At 48.8% G+C, this 26,323-nt stretch overlaps 1 protein-coding gene across 1 annotated transcript; it reads right to left on the bottom strand.

Moving 5' to 3' along the window:
- Positions 1-292: 292 nt before the first annotated feature.
- Positions 293-1,589, bottom strand: SAYSD1 (SAYSVFN motif domain containing 1). The gene is made up of 2 exons (XM_024203465.3): positions 1,460-1,589; positions 293-1,226 (listed from the first exon to the last, which is right to left on the bottom strand). Exons 1-2 carry the CDS (start codon positions 1,583-1,585, stop codon positions 891-893), a joined length of 462 nt encoding a protein of 153 aa, XP_024059233.2. The 5' UTR covers positions 1,586-1,589; the 3' UTR covers positions 293-890.
- Positions 1,590-26,323: the final 24,734 nt, after the last annotated feature.

The raw sequence follows: 26,323 nt of genomic DNA, 5'->3' as shown, positions 1-26,323 counted from the left end.
TAACTGGATTATAGTCCATGTTCCCTGCACTGGCCCATAGAGGAAGGCAACGGGTCAGTCAGCTCCCACTCTCCTTTAGGTGGGAGAAGAGTTGAGGCCAGGAGAGTGGGCTCAGGCCCCCTTAATCCCATCCTCTCCCACTGCAAAGCATAATAAAAAAAAAAAAAAACTTGCTTAAAAAAAAAAACTGTTGGAAATAGTAAATACAACACATTTTAAATCCCTGAATATTTTCAGCTATGACACATTTATATGTATGGGGGGGGGGGGGGGGGGGAAAAAAAAAAAAAATGAAGGGTATTTCAGGGGCAGTAGAATTAAGTTAACACTGCTGTGAAATTTGGTCTCAGAGTAGATGGGGTCCTGACTCTGAAAGCCAGGCTCGGCATGGATTCTTCATTAGGCTGCTTAATATTAAGATGACAATCTTAACAGGTTAATTGCTTTCACTAGTGGGCCAGCAGCATAAGAAAATAAAGGCAAGCAGGTTCAGACTGCCCTGCCGTCTGAGGTACCAGAAGCCTTAGTGTCCAGAAGTTGTGTATAAGGCGATATCAGTACATTAGAATTGGCACCACTTTGTCGCCATAACTTCAAGCCAACAGGCGTCAATTAAGGCATTTCACCTGGAACAGAGCTTGCCACTTTCTTATTTGGAGCCACCTCGACTTCACTCCCTTAGCGAGAGAGGGGCTCAGGCCGCGAAGAACAGTTAGTGTTGCGGTGCTACGAGGCTCGATTTCGCACAGGCCTGAGGGGTGCGCCTGAGGCACTGCAGCGAGCAGGGGAAGTGCAGACAAAGCAGCGTACGGTGGCACCAGCTCCCGCGGGGGAGGCGCGCACACAGCTACGGCTCGTCAGGCTGCGCCCACAGCCCCTGGCGCCAGGCGCTACCTCCCGGCGGCGGGTCCGTAGAGTAACTCTCGCTCCAGCTGCTCCGCGGTGAGCGTGCCCTGGATGGCCTGGCAGCCCGGGTTGAAGACGGAGTAGGCGCTTCTCTCCCCCGGCCGCCTCTCGCCGGGGCCGCGCATGCCGGCGTAGAGCCAGTAGAACAGCGACAGGACGAAGCAGGGCAGCCCGAACTGCAGCTCCGCGGCGAGCCCCAGCAGCACCAGCCAGAGCAGGAACTTCAGCAAGGCCACGTGGGTCAGGAGCGCCCGGGCGCCCCACGGGGCGGCGGCACCGGCAGCCACGTCCTGCGGGGGTCCCGGCCTGCGCGCCTCTCCCTGAGGGGCAAGAGCAAGCGGGGTGTGTGGGGGGGAGGAGCACTGCGCCCTGCGGGGCCTGCCCCGCTCCTCCGGATCCCGCCCCCCAAGCGGCCTCCCAGACCCCGCCCGCCGGGCCAGAGGTCAGCGCTCACCCGGCTGCAGAGCCCCGGGAGAACGAGCCAGGCACCTGGTCCCGGCGCCACCCCGCGAGTGGCGCGGCGGAGTGAGTCTAGGCCCTGGTCCCCCCTCACCTGGGCGGGGCCGTCCCGCGGGCCGAGGCCTGCCTCCGGCCCGGCTCTCTGCTCGCTAGCCGGAGCCGCCGCCGTGGGCTGGGGGGCGCTGCGCGCGGCTCGGAACTGCGCCAGCCTCCGCTCCATGGAGACCCGCGCGTCCCGTGCGTCCCAACACAGCCTGTCCCCTCGCACACAGGGCCCCCTACGTCACTGAGCGCTCGGGGGGAGGAGCCACCCGCCGCCCCGCCCCCAGTAGTAGGGGGCGGAGCGATGTGGCGGGGAGTGGATTCCTTTTCTCTGCCCCTTCACGCTAGGGGGCGGAACCCAGCAGCTGATGGGGAACCAGGACCCAGTCACTGGGGACCAGAGCCAAGGCTCTTGGCTCAGTCGAGGGCAATTTAAGGCCCGGCCACAAGTGCCCCAATTCACAGGGGTGTGGCACAGATGAAGGACCCTCTCTAGGGGAGGCGGATGGATGGGACCAGAGGTGGGGCCCATCCCCTTCTTCTGCAGGGGCCTGGCTGGTGCTCAGCCCCACACCTTTGCAAGGAGGAGGGGGCACCTGCAGCTCTGATCAGGGTTTGAGTTGGACTAAGCTGTTTGCCTTGTGCCAATGAGCGAGTGCCAAGGACTTGCTTTGGTTAGGCTTGGCTCTGTAGTGGGCTGGTTTCTTTGATGGGTTTTACAGTTGTTGCCTTTCACTGATCGGCCTCCGGCCTTATAGTATGAGACAAGGTATATGGTAAGCTGGCCAAAGCCTTTCTTTTTGTAAGGACCAACCAATTTCAGAGGGAGGGGAGTGGGGATGTTTATACAAACTCCACTTTCTTTTAGTAGTTCTAGTTTTGCTGCATACAACATTAAGTTACACATAAAAATATTAAAATAATTGAAATTTCTCATGCTTGGTGTTTGGAAAATTAAATACAAATCCATGGTGCTGTTTTTCAGTTATTTTAGGGTGGGGAAAAATTTTATTTTTCAACTAAGACATTTCTCAGCTACATATTTTATACTCAGTAACAGATCAACGTTGTTTTAAACATTAAGCGTCACATCTGTGCCATGCAGAATCAAAATTTTTGCCTTGTTTAAAAAAAGGTGCTCTTCAAATAAAACTCCCAATGTTTTAAAATAGCATGCATAGGACCTTCGTTTGCTGCCTGATGTATCTAATATGCGGGATAAAATGCCCTTCTGGTGCGGATGAACATATCAAATAGAGCACACCTGAAGTACTGAAGTTCGGACAAAAACATGAGCACTTAAAGAGATGAGTCCACACATACATCAGCAGTAGTTAGTATGAGAAAGACACATATAATTAATCTTTACTATCTGTATATATGACTTATGAGTTTGGTATTGAATTTATAATCCTTTCTGTCAAAGTCTATATATTATATTTGTTATGCTGTTTTCTTTTGATATGGGGCAACCCACTTTTCTGACTGTTAAGGGCAGAGGTAAGGTTGCTATGAGAACCTTAACTCTGAATGTCTTAACTTTTGTGCAATTGTAACTTCCTTCTTAATTGTATATTACAAACACACAGACTTAATTCAATCCGTATTAGTGTCAACCCACGCTAAGTGACCATCCCTAAGTATCTCTTCAATGTGACCAAGAACTGCTTAAAAATAGTCCCCATGGCAAAACAACCTGGGCAACCTCTATCCACAACTATGACTACCATATGGCCTGTGTAGCCCAACAAGCCACAACACTGGATCCTCAGGCAGTTTCATTTAAAGCAAGCAGCTGATACGTAGACTCCCATTGTTGCTGGGAGCTTTGTCAGTTTCCATTTAAAGTCCAACATGTTTATAAACATCATCTGATTAGCTGTTCAAGGTAAACTAAGCATTTTTAAAAGGCTACTGCTTTAAGAGACTTAAGAATAGTTGCTTAATACTGCATCGTTTTCAAAGTATGTTTATGCTATACACACACACATACAAGCATGACAAGATATGATCAGGCTATGGCAGATTTAGTTCAATGTGAGGCAAATATCTCTTATTCTTGCTGCAATCAAAGGATCTGCTTTTAACTCAGTTTCTTGGCTCCTGTTCATTTCTTATATCTTTGGTGTGTCATTCTTATAGCTACTGTCACATGGACAGACCAGCTCAGGCCATCGCTATAGGCCAATTCACTTGTATGTGAATATCAAAGGAGTTAAATATATTAGTATATGTTCAGGCCAATTCACTTGTATGTTAATAAGAGCTCAAAGGAGATGTCAATTGTATTGTTTTCACCTATCTATATCCTGTTGTTTACTATTATAGTGTATTTACATTATGCATGCCTGGTAATTAAATAACCCTACATCAAAGTGTGTGTTAATGTAAGAGTGTATTCAGGTGTCAGAACTTTGAGAAAACTAATGGAATGTTACTTGTATTGTTTTCACTTATCTATTTCTATTATAATGTAATGGTAGGCATTTCCATTATGTGTATCCCTGTGACTAAATAACTCGTTGGATGCAAATGAAGAGGAGTGCTAAATTCAAAGCAATTGACCGTTGTGTACATACACTTGTCAGATTGTTGTCTGTGAAAAGAAGCTAGAAATACTGATTCAAAAAGAGATCCTTTATGTCTGGACTGTTTGGGTTTGAACATGGTAGAATAACTGAACAAGAAAACGGAGATCCCTGAAGTTATTCTGGGTAGCCCTGAAAAGACTTTGGGGAAACTGGCAGATTACTCTCCTCGTGAGCCTGATCTCGAGACAGGGTCCACGGCAGGATCTTTTTGGCCAGCCCAGGACATCTGTTACCATTTTGGACTTACAATCTTTGACTTACCTGTTAATGTACCTGCTGTAGCTTCTCAATAACTCATTTCTTTTTCTTGACTAATAAACCTTTAGTTTACTGGAGAATTGGTTGCCAGCATTGTCTTTGGTGTGAGATCTAGAGTACCAATTGATTTGGGGGTAAGTGACTGGTCCTTTGGGACTGGAAGAAAACTGATGTGTGATTTTTGGTTTATGTGACCATTATCACTAAGTCCAGTTTGGCTGGCTGGCAGGATGGACTGGAGAGTCTAAGGGGACTGTCTATGACTTTATGGTAAAACTGGTATAGTGATCCAGGAGTGCACATTTGTTACTGGCTTGGTGAAATCTAATGATAGATTACACCACCAGTTTAGGGTGTCTGCCCTGTTTTCTGACATCTGACCTGAGATTGGTGCTCAGAGTGGTGAGACACTGCAGAGAACGTTGACAGCTACAATGAGAGTCCATCTGCTTTCAAAAACAGGAGTAAGATCATTGTAAGAATTTGGATTTTACTTAGCTTTATACAGTGGTGAGCGGGAGCCAGTTTGCACCGGTTCGCAGGAACCGGTTGTTAAATTTAGAAGCCCTTTTAGAACCGGTTGTCCCACGTGAGACAACCGGTTCTAAAAGGGCTTTTAAATTTAACAACTGGTAAAGCTCCAGCTCCCAGCCCCCGGCCCCAGCTCAACTCTGCTTCCTCGGCTCCTCCCCTGAACGCTCTGCCCCCCTTCTCTTCCCCCTCCCCTGCTTCCCGCAAATCAGATGTTCGCGCAGGAAGCCTGGGAGGGTTCAGAAACAAGCAGCGGCTTCACAAGGTAAGCTGAGACGGGGGGGCACGAGGAGGGCTCCAGGGAGGCGCGGCCCAGCCCAGTCCTGCTCCGGCCCAGCGCCCCGGCCCCGGCTCTGGCCAAGTGGCTCGGGCCCGCGCCCGGGCCCGGCCAAGCGCCCTGGCTTCAGCCAAGAGATTTCGGCCCAGCCCTGGCCCCGGCCGAGCGGCTCCAGCTCCGGCCGAGAGACTTTGGACCAGCCCCAGCCGAGTGGCCAGGCCCCGGCCGAGCGGCTTCGTCCCGGGCCCGGCCTGACCCAGCGCCCCCGGCCCGGCCTCCAGCGCGGTGAGGGGGTGTTGGAAGAGGGCAGGGGAGTTCGGGGGGGGTGGATGGGGTCGGGGCGGTCAGAGGGCAGGGAACAGGGGGATTGAATAGGGGCAAGGGTCCCGGGGGGGCAGTCAGAAAGGAGCAGGGGTTGGATGGGGCGGTGGGGGGCAGTCAGGGGCAGGGGTTCCAGGGGAAGTCAGGGGACCGAGAGAAGGAGTGGTTGGATGGAGCAGGGATCCCGGAGGGCCATCAGGAATGAGAGGAGGGGTTGGATGGGGTGGCGGGGGCAGTCAGGGGACAGGGAAGGGAGGTGGATGGGGCAGGAGTCTCGGGGGGGGGGGGCGTCAAGGAACAAGGGGGGGGGGAGGGGGGAGGGGGGCGGGGGGGTTGGGGGAGGGGGGGGGGGGGGGGGGGGGTAGCTCCCTTTGATGAACACCCAGCCAGCCCGTTAGCTGTAAAATCCCTCTTGGTAGCTGTTCTCTGCTTGCTTTACCTGTAAAGGGTTAAAAGTGCCCCAAGTGAAGAAAAGAAGCTGGGCACCTGACCAAAAGAGCCAATGGGCAGGTAGAACTTTTAAAATTGGGAAAGAAACTTTCCCTTTGTCTGTTGCTCTCTCTGGGCTGAAGAGACGGGCATCAGGAATGCGGTGTAAAATTTGAACCAGATATGAAAACCATCAGGTCATATCTAGAACTACTTTTAACAACCTAAATATGTAAGTAAATTAGGAATGTTTAGGAAGACGTGATTAGGTTTATTTGTGGACTCCTCTGTGCTAACCCCAGATGCCTTTGTTTGCTTGTAATCTTTAAGCTAACCCCTAAGAAAGCTATTTCGGGTGCTTAATTTTTGGAATTGCTCTTTTAAAAAAATCTAGCAAAAGCCTAAGTTCCAGATATATTTTCTTCTTTTTTGTTTTTAATAAAATTTACCTTTTTTAAGAACAGGATTGGATTTTTGGTGTCCTAAGAGGTTTGTGCATGTTGTTTGATTAGCTGGTAGAAACATCTAGTTTCCTTTATTTTCTTTCGGGGGGGGGGTGGGGGTGTGTGTGTGTGTGTGTGTGTGTGTGTGTGTGTGTGTGTAAGGGCTCGAGGGTACCCCAGAGGGAGGAATTCCCAAGTGCTCCTTCCTGGCTCCAAGGGGGTTTTTTGCATTTGGCTGGTGGCAGCGTTTACCAAGCCAAGGCCAGAGAAAAGTTGTAACCTTGGAAGTTTAATACAAGCCTGGAGTGGCAAGTATTAATTTTTAAAATCCCTGCAGGCCCCCACCTTCTGTACTCAAAGTGACAGAGTGGGGATTCAGCCTTGACAGCAACACAGTTACTGATTTATTTTTGTCTAGGCAACAAACAAGTGAAATAGAGGAGACTCTTATTCTTTAGACATTTTCACCTTTCAGCAATTTTCACCTTTCAGCAATTCTGCAGGATACCTGTGCCCTTAACAAAATGTGAACATCTTCATAGCTATGATATAAAATAATCTTTAGAAAATCAGAGTCACACAGGTCATTAGAAGAGGTGGGACACGGGCTGCATTTTGCTTCATTTTCCCTCTTCGAGAACTTTTGAAACTGAAACTAAAACTGGCTTTGGACATCATACACAATCTACAAGACAGCAGGAATAAATTCAGTGATGTAAGGATTGACAAAATAAGAACCTACTCCAATTTTTGTCCAAAATGTAAAATAAATCTTTTTTTAGTGATTGCACAAGGGTCAATTATTTTTTTCATTTTCACAAGTCTGCAATTTCTAGTTCCTTCTGGAAGCAGAAGGGCTGGAAAACTAGTTGAAAGGCTATTCTTGAGGTATTTTGAGATGACTGGAAGCAGGAAGCAATACAAATTTCACCAGGAAACCGCTTCTTTAAAAATGTCCATCCTAACTTAGCTAACCTAAAGGGATGCCCCATGGTACATATTAGATCTGATCTTTCTGAAATTGGCACATCACTAAAACAGTACCACCCCACCACAGCACCAGCGACCCATGTCTTCAATAATAAAGCCTTAATCAGAGCTTTTGTCCAATAGAAGTCAAATCTTCATGGAAATGCTGCTCCAAAGCTCTTTCAGCCTCACAACGTGTCAATTCTGTCCAAGTTTGTGCATGCCATACTATTCTGAAATAATATTGATGATCAAATTCTATTAATTCTCTTGAGTACAGATATATTCCTCTAATTAATTGATAGGAACTTTCTCTTTCATGACATCAACATCCACTCATGAGGACAAGCTAAGTGCCATTAGTTCAGGCAAAGGCAACTGATTATTAATATAATGATCTGACTTTATTAGTTTTATGGAGCTGAGGGAGAAAAGTCTGCAGTAGCTTTAGTTTTTGAGGGTTGTGAAAATGTGTATTAAATGGAATGGAGTGGGTAGACTTGGACTTATCTAATTCCTTACAGAGGTTTTTGCGTATGTTATTTAGAGCTGATTTTTAAATGGAGAGAAGAGACATTGGTTTTGTAAAACTTGTAATTTAGATTAATTTTTCCTCCTAAAATTCAAGTATTGGAGAATTAACTTCTAAAGAGACAGATTGAATTTTGGTTCCTTTTATATTAGGCCCCGTCTACACTGGCAAGTTTTTGCGCAGTAAAGCAGCTTTGAGAGCTGTAACTCCTGAGGTGCACACACTGCCAAGCCACTTAGTGCATAGAAACTGCGCAGATGCAGTGCTCTAAAAAATAACCACCTCGACGAGAGGCGTAGAGCTTTCTGCACCAGGGCTATAGCACTGTGGGTCCAGTGCAGACACCGTAGTGATTACAGTGCTGCGATTGGCCTCTGGGAGGTGTCACACAATGCCTGTTCTCACCTCTCTGGCCATCGGTTTGAACTCTACTGCCCTGCCCTCAGGTGACCAACTGTCAACCCTACCCCGTACATTCCTTTGCAAATTTGAAAGTCCCCTTCCTGTTTTCTTGGTGATGCGTGCAGTGGTCTCAGCGCATCTTTCCAGGTGGCCATGCCTGCTCCACACACCAGGCGATCCCCCACTTGGAGCAATGCTGAGCTTCTGGACCTCATCAGCATTTGGGGAGAGGAGACAGTACAGTCACAGCTGCGCTCCAGCCATCAGAATTAGGATACCCATGGACAGATTTCATGATGCATGATAGAAAAGGGCCATGACCGGGACACATTGCAGTGCAGGGTCAAAGTGAAGGAGATGTGGAACGCCTACCACAAGGTGCAGGAGGCAAACCGCCACTCCAGTGCTGCGCCCACAAGCTGCCAGTTCTCCAAAGAGCTGGATGCGATACTTGGGGGTGACCCCACCTCCACGGCAAAGTCCCCTGTGGATACTTCGTTGCCTGTCGAGAGTGGACCGAGCCAGGAGGAGGCAATCTTGGATGAAGTGAGGGATGTGGGAGGCAAAGGATGACTCGGAGGCCAGAGATGCATGCAGTCGGGAGCTCTTTTCTATCCTGGAGGAGCCTAGCCAGTCACAGCAGTTGGATCTTGGTGAAGTGCAAACAGGAGAGGAGGCCCCTGGTATGTGGATCTGGGCATTGCTGAAGCGAGTTGTTGGGGGCAGGAGGGTTGCAGAAAACAGGCTTGTCTCCCACCTCATGCCTAGTTTGAGCGGCGGAACAGGCTGTTGATACACTCCCTCACTTCACGTGAATCTCCCTCAGAGATCTCCAGGAAACTCTCATGGAGATACGGGGCAATCCTCGCCCCCAGGTTCCACGGCAGAGCTGCTTTGTTTCTTGCCCCATTAACGGTAATTTTCCCACGCCACTGTGCCGTCACGGAGGCGCTGGGGGACGGGGACCATAGCTGCATACAGGCTAGCTGTACAGAGGCCAGAGCAGAAGCCGCAGGCTTGGAGAAGACCCTCACTTGATTCCCTGCTCATCCTCAGCAGCGAGGTATCTTCCATACTGATCAGGAGCGTAGCTAGGGGGGTTCAGGAGAAGCAGCTGCTTCCCCTCAGCACATTTTTCAAAAGCGGTGCCTGCTGGGCCGGGGCTGGGCTCCTGCAGGCAAGGAGGGGGGCGGGCAGCACGGCCGGACTCCGGAGGAGCCATTGGGGGGGGGGGCGGCGGGCGCGGCCAGAGGAGCGAAGGGCCTGGCTCCTCGGTCAGCACGGCCCCACGGTCAGCGCGGCCCCAACATCACCGCGGCCGCCCCCAGCGGCGGCTCAGGGCTTGGCGGCTGAGCACTCCGCAGCTGGCGGGCAGATCCCCTCTCCCCGGCAGCTTCCGGCTTCCCTCGGCCCGGGCAGCCCAGGATTAGCAAGGGGCGGGGACCTTGGCTTGCTAATGCTGGGCTGCCCGGGCCGAGGGAAGCAGGAAGCTGCCGGGGAGAGGGGATCTGCCTGCCAGCTGTGGAGCGCTCGGCCGCCGAGCCCTGAGCCGCCGCAGGAGGAGGCCGCGGCGATGTTGGGGCCACGCTGAGCGTGGGGCGCGATGGCCGAGGAGCCAGGCCCTTCGCTCCTCTGGCCGCGCCCGCCGCCCCCCCCCCCAATGGCTCCTCCGGAGTCCGGCCGTGCTGCCCGCCCCCCTCCTTGCCTGCAGGAACCCAGCCCCGGCCCAGCAGGCGCCGCTTTTGAAAAAAATGCTGGCTGCCCAGGCCGAGGGAAGCAGGAAGCTGCCAGGGAGAGGGGATCTCGCCAGCTGCTGCCCGCCCCACTGCTCCGCTCCCCCCAGCCCCCGGGAGAAGCGAGCAGCGCCCGCCCGCCACCCCTTCCCCGCGCCCAGCCCCTCCCGGACCAAACCCCTCCAAGGGGGGGCGCAGCATGGCCACAGCGTGGCCGGAGGAGCCAAGGGGGGGGGAGCGCGGCGTAGCTGGAGGAGCCAGCCAAGGGGAGGGCGCGCAGCGGCCAGGGCGGACCCAAGGGGGGGGCGCCTTTTTTATGTTTGCTCCCCCTGCACTTAGAACCTGGCTATGCCACTGATAATGATCACCTCCTGTGGAAAGTGTGGGGACAGGAATGATTATCAGGCCCCTGCTATAGTGCTGGCTCTCCCCAAGTGCCCAAGAGCCACGTGCCCAGTGTACAGCAGGGTCCAGGAAGAGTGATTTACCCTGCCCCTGCGGCTACTCATCATTCTGGGGGTCTTGTGGCTTGTGTATACTTACCTGGGGTCAGCCAGTTAGTGACAGGTGTGTGAGGACTGGCTGTGTTTTAAAGCATTGAAACTGTTGTCTGTGTTGCAAACAATACTGCTTCTGTAAAATGTTGCATTTAAACTTCACAGAGATGACCTTGGGAGCCCAGCCTCCCTCTTTGTTAGCGGTGGCAGAACGGTTGCGAAGAATTAGAAAGCATCCAAGAGGAACTAAGGAGGACTTTATGCATGAGGTTATGATGCACTCCGCCGCTGAGAAAAAGGAATTTAAGGAATGGCGCGACAGCGAGAAGAGGGAATGAAAGGAGAATGTGGCACACCAGAAAGAAGCCCCGGAGCGGCTCTTAACAGTTATGGAGCGCCAAGTGGACATGCTCCAGGCAATACTAGCTCTTGAAACCAAGCAGCTCCGCACCCGCCCTCCCCAGCAGCCGCTGTTGCAAAACTCTTTCCCATGCGCCCCCCTTCCCACTTCCCCCCCCCCCAACCTACTGTTATCAACCTCCTGGCTCAACTCTCTACCCGTAGCATTCCACTCCTCCCTCCTCACAGTCCAGCAGTGTGGACTCCCAATACCCACTGCACTCAACACCCATCCATCTGCAGTTTGGTCCTGCTGAAGTACAGCACCCGCTGCATCGTACTCCAAAGGAGAAGGTTGGGTATGATCCCTGGACATACGCAAATCTGCAGCCATCCTGGGACCCCTCCTCCTCTTGAGACTTTCCATTCCCCCATCTCCCTCCCTGCTGATGAATTTTTTCATTTGACTCTCTCCTCTGGTTGTTCTGTTAAAGCCCCTTCGTGCATCATGTGCACCAATCACCTCCTACCATTACAAGCACTGCAATCACGAGCATAGCAACAAATATTACTGGCTTTCAGCTTCAAATTGCTGCCTCAAAGCATCCCTGATCCTTACAGATGGGGAAAATAAAGGTGGTAGAGAGGACAGGTGACTTCCAAAACCACAAAGGGAGCGAGCATCGGAAGAGGCATTAGAATTCAGGAAATTTTGGTTCCAAGCCCCATGTTTAGACCATTAGATCATGTCTCTTCTATGATCCTAGCTGACTCTGGAGACAGTAAGTGCTATATATGTGCAAAGTATTCACATGAAAAAATACTGTAGATTGAAAACAAAGGGCCGAGCAGCAATGTGGGTTTTATAAAAAACAACATAATTTTCAGAAGTCTTTTGTTAAAAGGACACCAACTTGAATCTAGTTGTTTTTTTAAATGAGCATTTAATGTACTATATCTGCCCCCTTAGTCCTCCTGCCAATTTTTGTGGGTTGACAGTCAATTTTTACAATTTGTCTATTTTTCCAGTTGATTCAATTGCACAAACATACACTGATCTGCCACTCGAGCATTCTCCTACAACCAGCTCCACGCATACAAGGACCGCTATGCAAACCTTCTTGGTAAAAAGACAGGCTCTTGGTTTTTGGAGGAGTGGAACTTCCGAAAGGGATCTGTCTCCGATATGGCAAGACATCGTTCAAGAATATTGTTCTGTCATCATATCACACTCAACATAATCACAGACAAGCAGAAAAGATGAAGATATAGCCTCAAGCTCCTGCTGATGAATGTAACATTAGCAGTGAACAAAACCAGAACCTTTCATGATCTGACTTTGGAAGAAACTCTTGCATCATTGAGATCTCGTTTGATGTCATTGTCAGGCTGTCTAGAGTGGCTCACAACGGTGAGAGCCAACCTCAGGTCAGACTGTCAAGAAACAGGGCACAAACCCCAAATGGATTGTATGTTTTATAATTAGTCGACAGCCCTACTTGGGTTGGTGAAATCTAATTGCAGTTAACTCACGTGATTAACTCAAAAAATTAATCATGATTGAAACAATTAATCACAGTTAGATTAATCTGGCAGGTAAATATTTTGCAACACCTGCTACAACAGTGCCAGGCAAATGCCTGTTCTCACATTCAGGTGACATTGTAAACAAGAAGTGGGCAGCATTATCTCTTGCAAATGTAAACAAACTTGTTTGTCTGAGCAATTGGCTGAACAAGAAGTAGGAATGAGTGGACATGCAGGCTCTAAAATTTTACATTGTTTTATCTTTGAATGCAGTTTCTTTTGTACATAATTCTACATTTGTAATTTCAAGTTTCATGATAAAGAGATTGCACTGTAGTACTTGTATTAGGTGAACTGAAAAATATTATTTCTTTTGTTTTTTTACAGTGCAAATACTTGTAATTAAAATAAATATGAAGCGAGTACTGTACACTTTGTATTCTGTGTCATAATTGAAATCAATATATTTGAAAATGTAGAAAACATCCAAAAATATTTAAATAAATGGTATTCTATTATTGTTTAACAGTGCGATTAATCGTGATCAATTTTTTTAATCACTTGACAGCCCTAATATTTATGTCATGTATTTGAATAAGTGTGAATTATAATTGTTAAAAGCAAATACTGATATTAAATATTAAAACTAATATAAAATAGAATTTTATTTAAAAGAAAAACTAAACAGAGTTGTCCCAGTATTATTTCCACTTCATGTTAAAATTTCTTTTTATCGTGTTTCCAGTTTGTTTTGTTAATATACAGTGATATAAAAAGAAAGCAAAATGCAAATTAAAACAAACAGCGAGGGCAAGATTCTCAGCTGGTATGAACTGGTGCAACTCCATGGACATTAGAGGAGCCAATTTACACCCGCTGAGAATCTGGCCCTGACATGTTCTGATTCAGAATTTAGGTTTAAAGCCAAAACAAGACACTGAATTAAACCTGCAGTTGATTCATGACTCTGAAGGAAACTTGCAGATTGAAGAAAATGAACAGCTTTTACTGAATGTCTAACACAGCCATGGTTTACTGTAGGTCATTACCTCGATGATATAAATTCAGAAGAACTGTCCCATGGTCCTCTCCAGAGGTACCAGACTAAATTGATGTAAAATACTACCTTGTTATGAAAGCTTGCAATTGCTCCCCATGTTTTGGCCAGTGGAACATTTAAGAGTGAGCACTATGTATGCAGTTCTTCCTTCTGAGCTTATGTGTGGGAAAAGGTCTGGAAAAATCAGAGCAGAAGTACGGCAATAGTAAAAAGAACAAGATCAGGGCCCAGCTGAGCCTTCTCCTAACCAAGTCAGCAGCAGCTGTATAAAGTCTTATACAGAAAATAAACTCTTTGAAAGAAAACCTCTGTAGATTGTTTTCCTGCCATCTAGTTCTAATATCTACCTATGTACAACAAAATACCTTTAGATCTCACAGCTGCTACAATATGTATGTCCACAAGGTGGCAGTGGTGACGTATTATTGGCAAGGAAAGTTTAGTTATGAGTATCACAGAATTTCAGAGCCGCTTCACCAGACTGAGGAAAAAACGGTTATCTACCTTCTTGTAACTGTTGTTCTTTGAGATGTGTTGCTCATATCCATTCCAATTAGGTGTGTGTGCGCGCTTCATGCACAGTCACCGGAAAGTTTTTCCCCTCGCAGCACCCGTCGGGTCGGCTGTGGAGCACCCTGGAGTCGCGCCTTCATGGCGCTGCATATAAGGCCCTGTCGACCCGCCGCCTCTCCAGTTCTTCTTACGGGATACTCCGACAGAGGGGAAGGCGGGTTTGGAATGGACGTGAGCAACACATCTCTCAGAACAACAGTTACGAGAAGGTAGGTAACTTTTTTCTTCTTCGAGTGCTTGCTCATATCGATTCCAATTAGGTGACTCCCAAGCCTTACCTAGGAAGCCAGGTCAGAGTTCACATCATCCCCGGCATGCTGGGTGACAGCGTAATGGGAAGTGAAGGTGTGAACCAAGGACCACATTGCAACTCTACATATCTCCTGGGCCAGGAAGGCTGCCGAGGACGCCTGAGCTCTGGTGGAGTGTGCGGTCAGAGCGGGGGCAGGGACCTTTGCCAGGTCGTAACGTGCCCGGATACAGGATGTGATCCACCATGATATCCTCTGCGTGAACACCGGGAGGCCCTTCATCCTGTCTGCCACCACAACAAACAGCTGGTTCGACTTGCGGAATAGCTTAGTTCGTTCAATATAAAAAGCCAGTACAAGCATGGCCAGGGAGTGGAGTCTCGGCTCGCGGCTATTGGCATGAGGCTTCGGGAAAAAGACTGGAAGGACTAGGTCTTGCTTGGCATGGAAATTTTAGACCACCTTCAGGAGGAATGCCAGGTGAGGTTGCAGTTGCACCTTGTCCTTGTAAAAAGTGGTATATGGAGGGTCTGATGTGAGGGCCTTGAGCTCGGACACCCTCCTGGCTGACGTTATTGCGACCAAGAAAGCCACCTTATAGGAGAGAGAGAGAGAGAGAGAGAGAGAGTAATGAGCATGTCACTAGGGGCTCAAACGGGGCCCCCCCCATTAGCCTCGAGAGTACCAGGTTAAGGTCCCAAGCCGGGATGGGCTGCTGGATCGGAGGATACAGTCTGTCCAACCCCTTGCAGACGTGCCGCACCATTTGGTTAGTGAAGATGGAGCAGCCATGTTCTCCTGGGTGAAAAGCTGAGATGGCAGCCAGGTGAACCTTTATCGAGGAGTGAGACAAGCCCTGCTGTTCCAACTTTAGGAGGTAGTCCAAGATAAAGGGAACTGATGATTGTGTTGGAGGGATATGGCTCTGCGAGCACCAAATCGCGAATCTTTTCCACTTGGCCAGGTAAGTAGCTCTGGTTGATGGTTTTCTGCTACCCAAAAGAACTTCCCTAATGGGGTCTGAGCATGAGAGCTCTAGTGGGTTTAACCATGCAGATTCCAAGCCATGAGGTGGAGAGATTCAAGATTGGGATGTTGAAGACGGCCGTGATTTTGAGTGATGAGATCTGGAACTAAATGGTAGAGTGACTGGAGTATCCACTGACATCTCCAGTAGCATGATATAACAATGCTGATGTGGCCATGCTGGTCTGACCAGGATCACTGAGGTTCCATTGCTCTGGATCTTGAGGAGGACCTTATGAACTAGCGGAATAGGAGGGAAGGCATAGAAGAGGTAGTCGTTCCATTGAAGAAGAAACACGCCTGCCAATGAGCCCTGGCTGTGGTTCAGGAAGGAGCAGAATTGCAGGCACTTCCTGTTGCCCCTTGTGGCAAACAGATTGATCTGGGGAACTCCCCACCGTTGGAAGATATCGCTTATTACACCCGGGTGAATAGACCACTCATGATTGTGAAAAGACCTGCTGAAATGGTCTGCTAGCTTGTTCTGAGACCCGGGAGATAGGATGCTTCCAAGAGTATCTAGTGTGCTATGCAGAACTCCCAGAACTTGAAAGCTTCCTGACATAAGGGAGAGGAGCGTGCTCCCCTCATGTGTTAATATAAAACATTGCTGTTGTATAGTCTGTCAGGACTTATGCATTTGCCCTCCTGGAGAGGCCGAAAAGTCTGACATGCCAGCCGGACCGCCCTGAGCTCCCTGACGTTGATGTGAAGCATCGGTTCCTCTGGAGACCAGAGGCCCAGAGTTCTGTGCTCTCCAAACTGCGACCCCCACCCTATGGCTGAGGCATCGGTGGTCAGACATAGCGAGGGGCTGGGTTTGAAAAATGCAATTCCTGCACACACCCAGTGCGGGTCAAGCCACCACTGAAGAGACTCAAGAACCTCCGGTGGAAGGGTAACTACCTTGTCTAGGCTGTGCCTGCTCGGTCGATACACAGATGCTAACCAAGCCTGGAGAGGTCTGAGTCTGAGCCTTGCGTGTTGCACTACATACATGCAAGATGCCATGTGTCCTAGGAGTTTCAAGGAACTCCGTACCGTGGTTATAGGGAACAGTCTGAGGTCCTATATGACGTCGTGAATGGCCTGGAAGCGGGACTGAGGTAGGAACGCTCAGGCCTATCTTGAGTCTAGCACCACCCCTGTGAACTCTATTCTCTGAGTAGGGGTGAGTGTTGACTTTTGAGTGTTTAGGAGGAGGCCCAATGCATCTAAGGTGGGTCTTATGAGGGCGACCTGTTGATCCACTTGTGTCCTGAAGCAGCCCTTGACTAGCCAGTCATCTAGGTATGGGAATACCTGAACCTGCCTTTTCCGCAGAAAGGCAGCCATGACCAACTTACATTTGGTGAACGCCCAAGGTGCCGATGATAGGCTGAACGGCAGCACTGCGAATTGGTAGTGGGTGCCGCCAACTACAAACCTTAGGAAGCGCTTGTGAGGCAGGATTATGGAAATGTGGAAATATGCGTCCTTCAAGTCGAGGGTGGCATACCAATCTCCTGGATCCAGGAAAGAGATAATTGTGGCCAAAGAGACCATACGAAACTTTAGTTTCTTCATGAAACTGTTGAGATTGCACAGGTCCAAGATGGGTCTGAGGTCCCCGCTTTGCTTTCGGTATTAGGAAATACCGGGAGTAAAATCCCTTTCCCCTAAGCTCCAGTGGAACCTCCTCCACAGCCCCTGCCGATAGGAGGGTTTGTACCTCCTGGATGAGAAGTTGCTCGTGAGAAGGGTCCCTGAAGAGGGACGGGGAAGGGGGATGTGAGGAGAGGGGCACGAAGAGAATTGGAGAGAGACTATCCCATTTCTACCGTGCGGAGGACCCAATGGTATGAGGTGATTTGGGACCATGCCCAGTAGAAATGGGACAGACATGTCAAAAAGGGGAAAGAAGGATCTGGTTGGTAGGTTGGTAGAATGCCCTCAGGCACATCCTCAAAAGGTCTGCCTATGGCCCGGTGGTTGCCTGGATGACCCAGATCCCTGATTGTTTGGGGGTTGGGGTTAGCGGTGGCGGTTTTGATTTCTGGGTCCCCTGAGGTTCTAGTCCTGTCCAGACTGCCCCTGGTATGGTTGCGACGTGGGCTGAGGCGTAAATTGTCTACTCTGGGTGGCAGGAGTGCGCAGCCCCAGCGATCTCACAGTGGCTCAAGAGTCTTTCAAACTGTGGAGTCTCAAGTCCATTTTCTCTGAAAATAATGTGGTGCCCTCGAACGAGAGATCCTGGATTGTCGGTTGGACCTCCCCGGGGAGGCCCGAGGCCTGCAGCCAGGAGCAACAGCGCATTGTGATGCCTGAGGACATCACTTGCATTGCAGAGTCCGCCGAGTCTAACACCGCTTGCAGTGATGTCCTGGCAACCGTCTTGCCCTCATCCACGAGAGCTGAGAATTCTGGCTTGGAGTCCGGTGGGACAAGGTCCGAAAATGTGGACATAGCCAATTATAACTTTAAATCATGGGATGCAAAGGATCGCCTGCTGGTTTGCAATCCGAAGCTGGAGCCCTCCGATGGAGTACATCTTCCTCCCGAAGAGGTCTAGCTTCTTCACGTCCTTAGCTTGAAGGGTAGGCTCTTGCCTCTCCCTCTCATTGACAGCTGCACCCACTAATGAGTCTGGTGTGGGGGGGATGGGTGAACAAATATCCATAGCCCTTGTAGGGCATAAAGTACTTCCTCTCGACCCCTTTAGCTTTAAGGGCCAGAGAGGCTGGCGTTTGCCAGAGGATCTTTGTGTTCTCCTGAATAGTTTTAATCACGGGAAGAGCCACCCTGGTGGGTCCTGCCAAGGATAAAATATCCACCATTGGGTCCGACACCTCAGTGACCTCTTCCATCTGTATCCCGAGGTTCTGAGCGACCCGCCTCAGGAGTTCAAGGTGGGACTGATCATAGCACCTGTGCCAGACGCCATGCCGGTCCTGCTGTTGGTGCCGGGTGTGGTATCGATGGGGATGCTAGCAGCGGTAGCAGTGGTCAGTGCTCGAGAGATCCCTGGCCCTGGACGCAGTCCTTCTCTTGGACGGACCCCTGGGACTGATGGTAAGCCCACGGGGTCCAGAAGTTCCTCTGTGCTGGCATCTGGGCTGGTACCTGCCATTGTGCCAGCCATAGCACCGGGGGGAAGGTCTGCGAGCGTCGGCGGCTACAGTGCCTGCTTCTCTGGGACACATAGGAGTCTGTCTCTGATTCAGACTCCTAGGAGTCTGCGTGTGGAGACCATGGCGGCACCGTGCCAGTCGGTACCGGGGATCAGTGCCAGGGGATGGAGATTGGCGCTGAGTCATAGCCGACTTTCCCCTGGACTGCACAGGTGGCCTCTGTCTTGCCTGGAGCCTCAGGGCTGCTGCACTTTCACCATGATCAGGAAAGTGCAAACCTGTCAGAGTTATCAGGTCCTGGGCCAGCTCGTAAGTCTCAGGTGCAAAGGAAGGTCTAAATACTCCACCTGGGTCTCCTCCTGTGGCACCGGACTCAATGGCCCCTCCTGCGTGCCCGGAGTCAACAGTACCGGCTGTTGAGCAGGAGAGGTCTGGTCCTGCACAGGTTGCCCTCCCTTGTACGGCTCCCATTCTGCTACTCAGGAGGGGGAGTGCCCCCTGTCCATCTTCCTGTGCTTCTTCCTTGGCACAGGAGACTGATTGGTGCCTTGATTGCTCCCGCGCTGTGGTCTTTGGTGCCAGAAAGTGCCGGTGCCGATGGTCTCTGACCCCAGAGTCCTCCCTGGGCACCTCCTGGACCGAAGCTGGTGCGCTGCGCACCGATGCCGAGGAGCCTGGTGCCATGTTCAAGGGGCTCGACTTGGACTGAGGGCGCAGGGCTTTTTTCATTAGCAGCAGCTTTAAGCTGTGGTCCCTCTCTTTCTTTGTGCAGGGGCAAAAACTTCTGCAGATCTTACACCTGTCCATTTGATGGGACATCCCCTGACACTGTAGACAAGCCGTGTGTGGGTTGCCCTTGGGCATAGGCTTTTGGCAAACCCCACATGGTTTAAACTCCTGGGTCCGAGACACGCCCTGGGCCCGGGAGAAGGACGGGGAAACGGGGTGGAGGAAACACCTCCCAGTATCCTGAGTTCAGATACCTAACTAACTACCAACTACTTTTTAAACTGTCTTTTAACTATTTACAGAGATAGTATGCAAGAGGATCACTTGTGAAGACGAGAGACGAAACACTCCAACAACCATCACTGGCGGTAAGAAAGAACTGGAGAGGCAGCGGGTCGGCAGGGCCCTATATCTGGCGCCATAAAGGTCTGACTCCAGAGGACTCCACAGCCAACCTGACGGGTGCTGCTAGGGGAAAAACCTTCCAGTGACTGTGCACACAGCATGCACACACCTAATTGGAATCTATACGAGCAAGCACTTGAAGAAGAACCGAAGCATCCAGGCCAAAGTCCTTTTACAAATTTTCAAAGGACGGAATGATGAAGAGTTTTTGGAATGTAAAAGTGATTGTTTAGGTCTACCAGGGTCAAATGCTCCTTTTGCTGGGAAACGTTTACAAAAGGGGAAGTTTCAGTAGAAGTTTTGCATCTTAAGAACCTCCGAATTTCTGCCAAGAAGGGGACTCTCCTTCCTTGGGAAAGTAGTAGTTCATGGGCCATGGCAGGGGCAGTGAATAGGCTTTTGTAACTAGAGACATCTTAAACTCCACAAGGAGACCCTTTCATAGTGTTTTGGGGGGCCTCCAGCCTCACAAAGGGTAAGATCAGCCCAATGAGGCATTTTGGAAAAGATTAATGAAAAGAGCAGGACTGAGCCAGTACATGTTGCTCTGGAGGCCCATGGTTTCTACAGAATTTAAGATTTCATTTTAAAATGGTTAGTGTCTAGTCCTTATGGGTGTGAAGATCTTGCTCTGAATTGGACTAGTGACTAGGCTGAATCTGCAGACAGGAACAAAAGCTCTGAAGAGCTCTTGGCTCAGCAAAATGGCTATGATTCAACTGTGCAGCATGGGCAGGCAGTGCCGGGGGATTTAGAGGAGTTTAGTGCACAGTTGCCAACTTTCACGCGGTAAATAAGCACCCCGACTTTTACAATAAGACAAAAATCAAGCTAATCCCATTTCAAAACAAGTCCAAAACAAGCCAATCCCTAAGAATCCCAACACTCTATGTGACTAGATCCCTCCGGCGTGCAGTCTGGGACCATGACGGGCCCGCCCCGCTGTGCACCCGTGACGGGCCCGCCCCGCTGTGCACCCGTGACTCTCTCCTCCCTTTGCCCCTTGCCCCTGCTTGCCCCGAGCCGATTTAAAAAAAAAAAAAAAAAAAAAACAAGCAGCAACAAATTACAACAAGCAACAAGCCAAAAACTAGCCAACAAGCAACTCACAAGCCAATTAAGCCAAAAACATGCCCAATTTCTGCATTTTATTTGCAGGTTTGGCGGCATGGTAAGGGCAGTGCCAAGGAGTGGCTGGTTGATCCACAAACCTAACCCTCCCCTCCACCTCTAATACCACACAGGGGCATAGTAAATTCCCAGCTACTTTTAAAGCTCAATAGAAGCGGTAGTGTGCCAACCTGCTAGGTTACAAATAGGTTGGTGTAATTCACACCCATGCTTCAGCCCCTTAGGGCAGGTCTTCACTACGGGGGGGGGGTCGATTTAAGATACGCAAATTCGGTGTATCGGAGCCGACTTACCCCGCTGTGAGGACGGCGGCAAAATCGACCTCCGCGGCTCCCCATCGACGGCGTTTACTCCTACCTCCGCTGGTGGAGTAAGCGCGTCGATTCGGGGATCGATTGTGGCGTCCCGACGAGATGCGATAATTCGATCCCCGAGAGATTGATTTCTACCCGCCGATTCAGGCGGGTAGTGTAGACCTAGCCTTAGTGTGTAAATTACATCACCAAGTTGGACTTTTTTAGATCATCTTACCAATTTTCAACTTACACCCTAGATAACCCATCTCTGAATTTGGCCCTTATAGTTTATCAGAGGGTGCCCATAACAAGGGTCCCCATAGGTGTGGGGTTACAAGGAGGGAAAATCTCTCCAGGGGGAAATTTTGAGGAAGGGTCTGAAATTATGGTAGATGCACACCGCCATGTTTAGCCTTAATCTGTCCTCTTGCTTAGTCCAGCCTGTGGGACTTCATGTTGTCATGGGGAGATGCTCAGTCTCCTGCCAGTGGGAGCAATTTGACTGGTGCTTATGCCTATTTTTCCTAACAGCTTCAGAAGTAAACAATGAGCACAGAGGTTAACTAAGGTTGTAGTGAGGAAAACAGCTGTCCCCAGTGAAAGGCTAAGTGAAAAATGAGACCTCACTCAATTAGTCTAATCTCCTGAGTTCCTCCCTGGGGATGACAAGATTCTCTTTGGTTTATGTCTTTATTTGGGACAATGTATGTTTAGAAGCCTATTTTCTTTGGCATATCAAGGAAACAAGGTTTTAAAATTACATTTAAATCAGTATCTCATTTATGCTAGCAGCAGAGCTTATAAATCATATTTATACTGTAATGAACTGGTAGTGAGTGGCTGCCCTCTTTGGGTTAGATTCAGAACTACATAAATGTCAGCCCCTATACTGCAAATAGCTAATGGAGAGTCTCTTTTTGCTCAAGTGGTATAAATTGGGTTTTGGTGTATACGGTTGATTTGTTTTGAACAGGAGGATCTGAATTCTATTCACCCTGAAGTTACAAGTGGACATGGTAGGCACAGAGGGTCAGTTGTCAAGGCCTAGTAGCAATGTGCTATTCATATCTTAGATTACTGATGTTTAGAAATTGCATTTCATTTTCACCATTTTGTGCTGTTTGTTGACATTCTGCCTTCCACTCAGCTGGGCAGTATAACTAGTCAGTTCCACTTTCTGATTCTCCAGGGGTAGGATCATGTGGTAGTGTTTGTGTTGCATACACTATGGGAAAATGGTTACATTTTACAAAGCTGGGTTGCAGTGCTGATCTTTATTAAATGATCTCTGGTGCCACCGTTTTTTGCTAACTTTTTTTCAGTAAAGATGGGCCAGAGCTTGCATTGTTCAGATTTGGATCTGGGTCCAAAATTTACCAAAGGTCTGGGGATTTTAGGTCCATAGTTCTGAGTTAAGTTAATCTCTGCCTCTCCAGACAGAGATCGTTACAGGCAAGCTGGAACTCAGCAGAGAGATTCAGGAGAGGCTTGGGAGGTGGGGAATAACAGAGGAAAGAACAAGCTTTTTGAAGCCCAGCATCACGTAAATCCAGAACTAGCTCCTCAAACTTCATCAACCTTCCAAACAATGTATGAGCCCAACCTGCTCCAAGGGCTTGTCCACACTGGGGATTTTTCCACCAGTGTACTACACTAACATAGCTGCATCAGCGCAAGCCCCTAGCATAGATGCCCTGCACCTGTGTAAAAAGTGACTTGTATGGGTAAGTCATACCAGTGCAAGTGACTTATTACACTGCTGCAGTGTATTTACACTCCGGGGTCGCACTAGTGTAGCCACAGTGGTGTAGTACACTGGTGCAAAAATCCCCTGTGTAATATTACTGCTGCGTGTGAACTGAAGAAGTGGCAATTTGGGAGAAAACAAGCAAGACTCTTTGTCAACACAAACTAGACCTTTATGGGAATGGGTAAACAATCCTGGAAAACATCTGGAGTCTTTGGGGAAAAAAATGTTCATCTACAAAGTAGTTTTGTTCATTCAAAAAGATTCAGAAATGGGATCCTGTCATTCAAATACCTCTTGCTGCCTTCATGATAATTAACAGAGCAATCTGTAAAAATGTGGCTGACTGAATTGTTCCTCAGCATTGACTAATATGCTTAGGACGTTTGGCTAATATCTCACTGGATCTCAGTGATGAAAAGGTATCCCAGAATACATTAAATATTGCATTATACTAGTGGTTTTCAACCCTTTTACATTTGTTGACCCTTAACAAATTTCTAATGGAGACATGGGCCCCTTTGGAAATCTTAATATAGGTCTGCAGACTACAGGTTGAAAACCACTGTTCTAAGGTAACAACAATCTTTCACGGACTCATTAGACAGTCTATGTACCCCCGGGGGTCCACGGACTACAGGTTGAAAACCACTGCATTATACTGTTTTAGGATGCTAGGCATGGAATGATTTCCCATCACTATCATAATATCCTGCAAATAGGGTTGTGTTGTTGAAAGTATGGTTTTCCTCAAAACGATGCATCAACTGTTTGCAAGCGCTATGAAATCTCAAATAGAAACCTCCTTACAATTACAGTTCACACTTTTAGTAGCTTTTCTGTGTCCTGTTTTATAAAAAGCTGGGGCCTGAGTGTTTCCTTTGTTTCTGTGAGTAGACAGAACCCAGACCTGGCACATTTGAGCTGTGTGGAAGAGAGGAATACTTACTCTGTGCTCCTCTGGAAACCTCTCTAAGGCTTGGTCTACACTTACCCCCCCCAAGTCGAAGTTAGGTACGCAAATTCAGCTACGTGAATAACGTAGCTGAATTCGACATACCTTACTTCGAACTTACCGTGGTTCAGACGTGGTCCACACGCGGCAGGCAGGCTCCCTGTCGACTCCGCGGTACTCCTCTCGTTGAGCTGGAGTACCGCAGTCGACGGCGAGCACTTCCTGGTTCGATTTATCACGTCCAGACCACTCGCGATAAATCAAACCCGGAACTTCGATTGCCAGCCGTCGAACTACCCGGTAAGTGTAGACCAGCCCTAAGAATGCATTGCAGATTTCAAATTCTAAGGGTGCGGGAATGGCAGCTCTCTGAGCCATTATTCCCCACCTTCACCCCTGGCCTTGGTTCTGTGGGGGTAATTTACATAAGATCATGTTGACGCAGACATCTTCTTGTATTGTGTCCTATTCTATATAAATCCACCTGAGGAGGAAATTGGGGGCAGTGACTGTTAGGGTTCACCTGAGAGCATGGCTCCTGAAGCAATGATGAGGTACAGGCCCAGTGTCCCAAGCTCTGTAGAGGGCAAAGAAGCATTGTCACCCTCTCCAATAAAAAGATACGGCGGAAGCCTGCGAATTGAAGCTCATGGAGTTTCCTGTCCCCTATTCAGGTTTTTCCTGTGTAAGGGAGAATTTGACCCCGATCATTAGCACATTTCTTTCAAGTAGGACTAAGACTTTGTACATGTTCTCTAGGATGTTGTCATAATTCTGAAGCACTTTCTGTAATCTCAGTCATGATTTCTTGTTTCTAAATATAAATTCTGGTCGCAGTACAGGGTTGATAAGAACTTTTCACTCCAGGTTTGTGTACATTCCAATATTATTTGTCTTTACTGGAGGGGCAAATAATACTTCACCTAAAAATAAAGTTGTTGTATTTTGTTGAGGTGTCTCTTAGTAACTTGAGCTAGCATGTGTTTCAAGGAGTCCCAGAAAAGAATATAATAGAAATACAATAACTACTGAGCTCTACAAGAAACCAAAGCAGTCACAGATACTTGGTTATGTGACTGTCAGGTCACACTAGGTAGCAACATTTCAGTTTTGTAAAAACAAGATTTTACAAAACCTAAAACTAATAGGAATTTTTTTTTTCATTCCAACAACTTTTTTTTTTTTAAAATAAATCAACACCCCCTGCAGTATTTGGAACCCAAGCATGGCAACATTGGGTTATATGATGGGGTATATAGTCCCATCCCGGCTCTAAAAGGAGTTAATGTGGGCTGAGAGGCCAATTAACCCCTCTGGCTAAACCTGGAATATGGATCAGCCCAAACTAAAGAGGAGCCCCAGCTGAGAGAAGAGCTGTGTGGTTACTATAAAAGCAGGGAGTCTGGGTCAGAAGGGGGCTATAGGAGGAGAGGGAAGAATTTTACAGTCATGCTCTGGGACTAGTATGTGGAGAGACTTGCGTCAAAGAAGAAGCCTGGGGAAAGTTGGCCCTGGAATCCTCTCCTCCATGGCAGAGTCTGGCAAGAAGCCAGGAGAGTCACGGAGGAGCCGTGGAGAGAGCTCTGGGAGGCATTCAGCTGAGGAATAGAAAGGGATGAAATGGCAAACCTGAGGGGGGCAGAAATTGGGTTACGGTTACACTTTTGATTTGGGATTTATTAGGGGATTCCTAGGGTGAGCCCCATGAGTCCTAGCCCTGAGAGAAGGATGAACTTAGACACTGTTGGAAAGGCCCGTTCAAAGGCTTGGTAGAAAGGAGGACAGGAAGGTAGCAGCAAGGAGTCTGGTGGAATGAACCTTGACTGCTCATCCTGCAGTCCCTAGTCCGGAACTCAATGCAGAGGGTGGGCCTGGGTTTCCCTAACACCCACTGGTAAGGTGGCATGAAGGGTGTGAAGTCCATGAGGTCCAGAATCTGGGTGAAAGATCTTTTGTATGGATGTCAAATTATTTGTTGGACTTTGTTACCCTGGAAGGGCTCAAGGGCTGAGTCATACCACCATGGGATTGGACTGACCGTCCGCAGGGGGTGCTAGAGAGAGGGGCTGCTAGGCCACACCCAGCTATGAGGTAGCATGCCAGTGATGAGTCCACCCTTCTATACGTGAGAACTTGCAAGTGAAACTGAGTAAAGCCTGAACAGAAACAAAACCAACCAGAGAATAGCAAAACAAGAAAATGAAAAAGTAAAGCTTGAGGAGAGAGCACAGTATGTCTCTCTCCTGAGAGTCTAGCCTAAACTGAAAAGAAAATGGGAGCTTGTCACAGGTACACAGGATGAACTTGCCTCTCACAGCCTTTCTGGGAGGGTGCCCCTTTTAGTGATAGGCCTGAGGCCTGCACTTTTTGCAAGGGGGAGTCTGCACTCTGCTACTCTGAGACTGGACCTCTAGCTTCAGCATTCCTGTTTCTTTCTCACCATGGCTCCTTCAGTGAGTCCAAAAGACCTTGAATCCCTGTTGGAGACTTTACCCCTTTAGAAGCAATGCAATCAGCAGATGTTTGCCGTGATAGAGAACAGTCTTTGTAAAGATGACAGCATTTATTTTAGTCAACTGGAATACAGTATGTAGGTTTCTCTGCTTAGAATGGAAAAGGAAATCTTACATGTGTCTACATGCTGGCAGCACACCTTGCCTCTTTTGCCCCAAAATGTCTAGGATTTAAAAGTCTGCTCACACTTCAGCTCTTTGTTTCAAGTAGCAGTCGCTCTGGTTTCACACATTCTGTCTCTCTTGGCTGGCAGTTATTAGTGACCAGTCC

This window comes from Terrapene carolina, unplaced genomic scaffold (assembly GCF_002925995.2).
Source record: "Terrapene carolina triunguis isolate 2854851 unplaced genomic scaffold, T_m_triunguis-2.0 Scaffold85, whole genome shotgun sequence".
In the NCBI taxonomy this organism is placed as follows: domain Eukaryota; kingdom Metazoa; phylum Chordata; order Testudines; family Emydidae; genus Terrapene; species Terrapene triunguis.
Note: the sequence above shows the minus strand (reverse complement) of the source record. Positions and strands in the feature narration are given on the sequence as shown.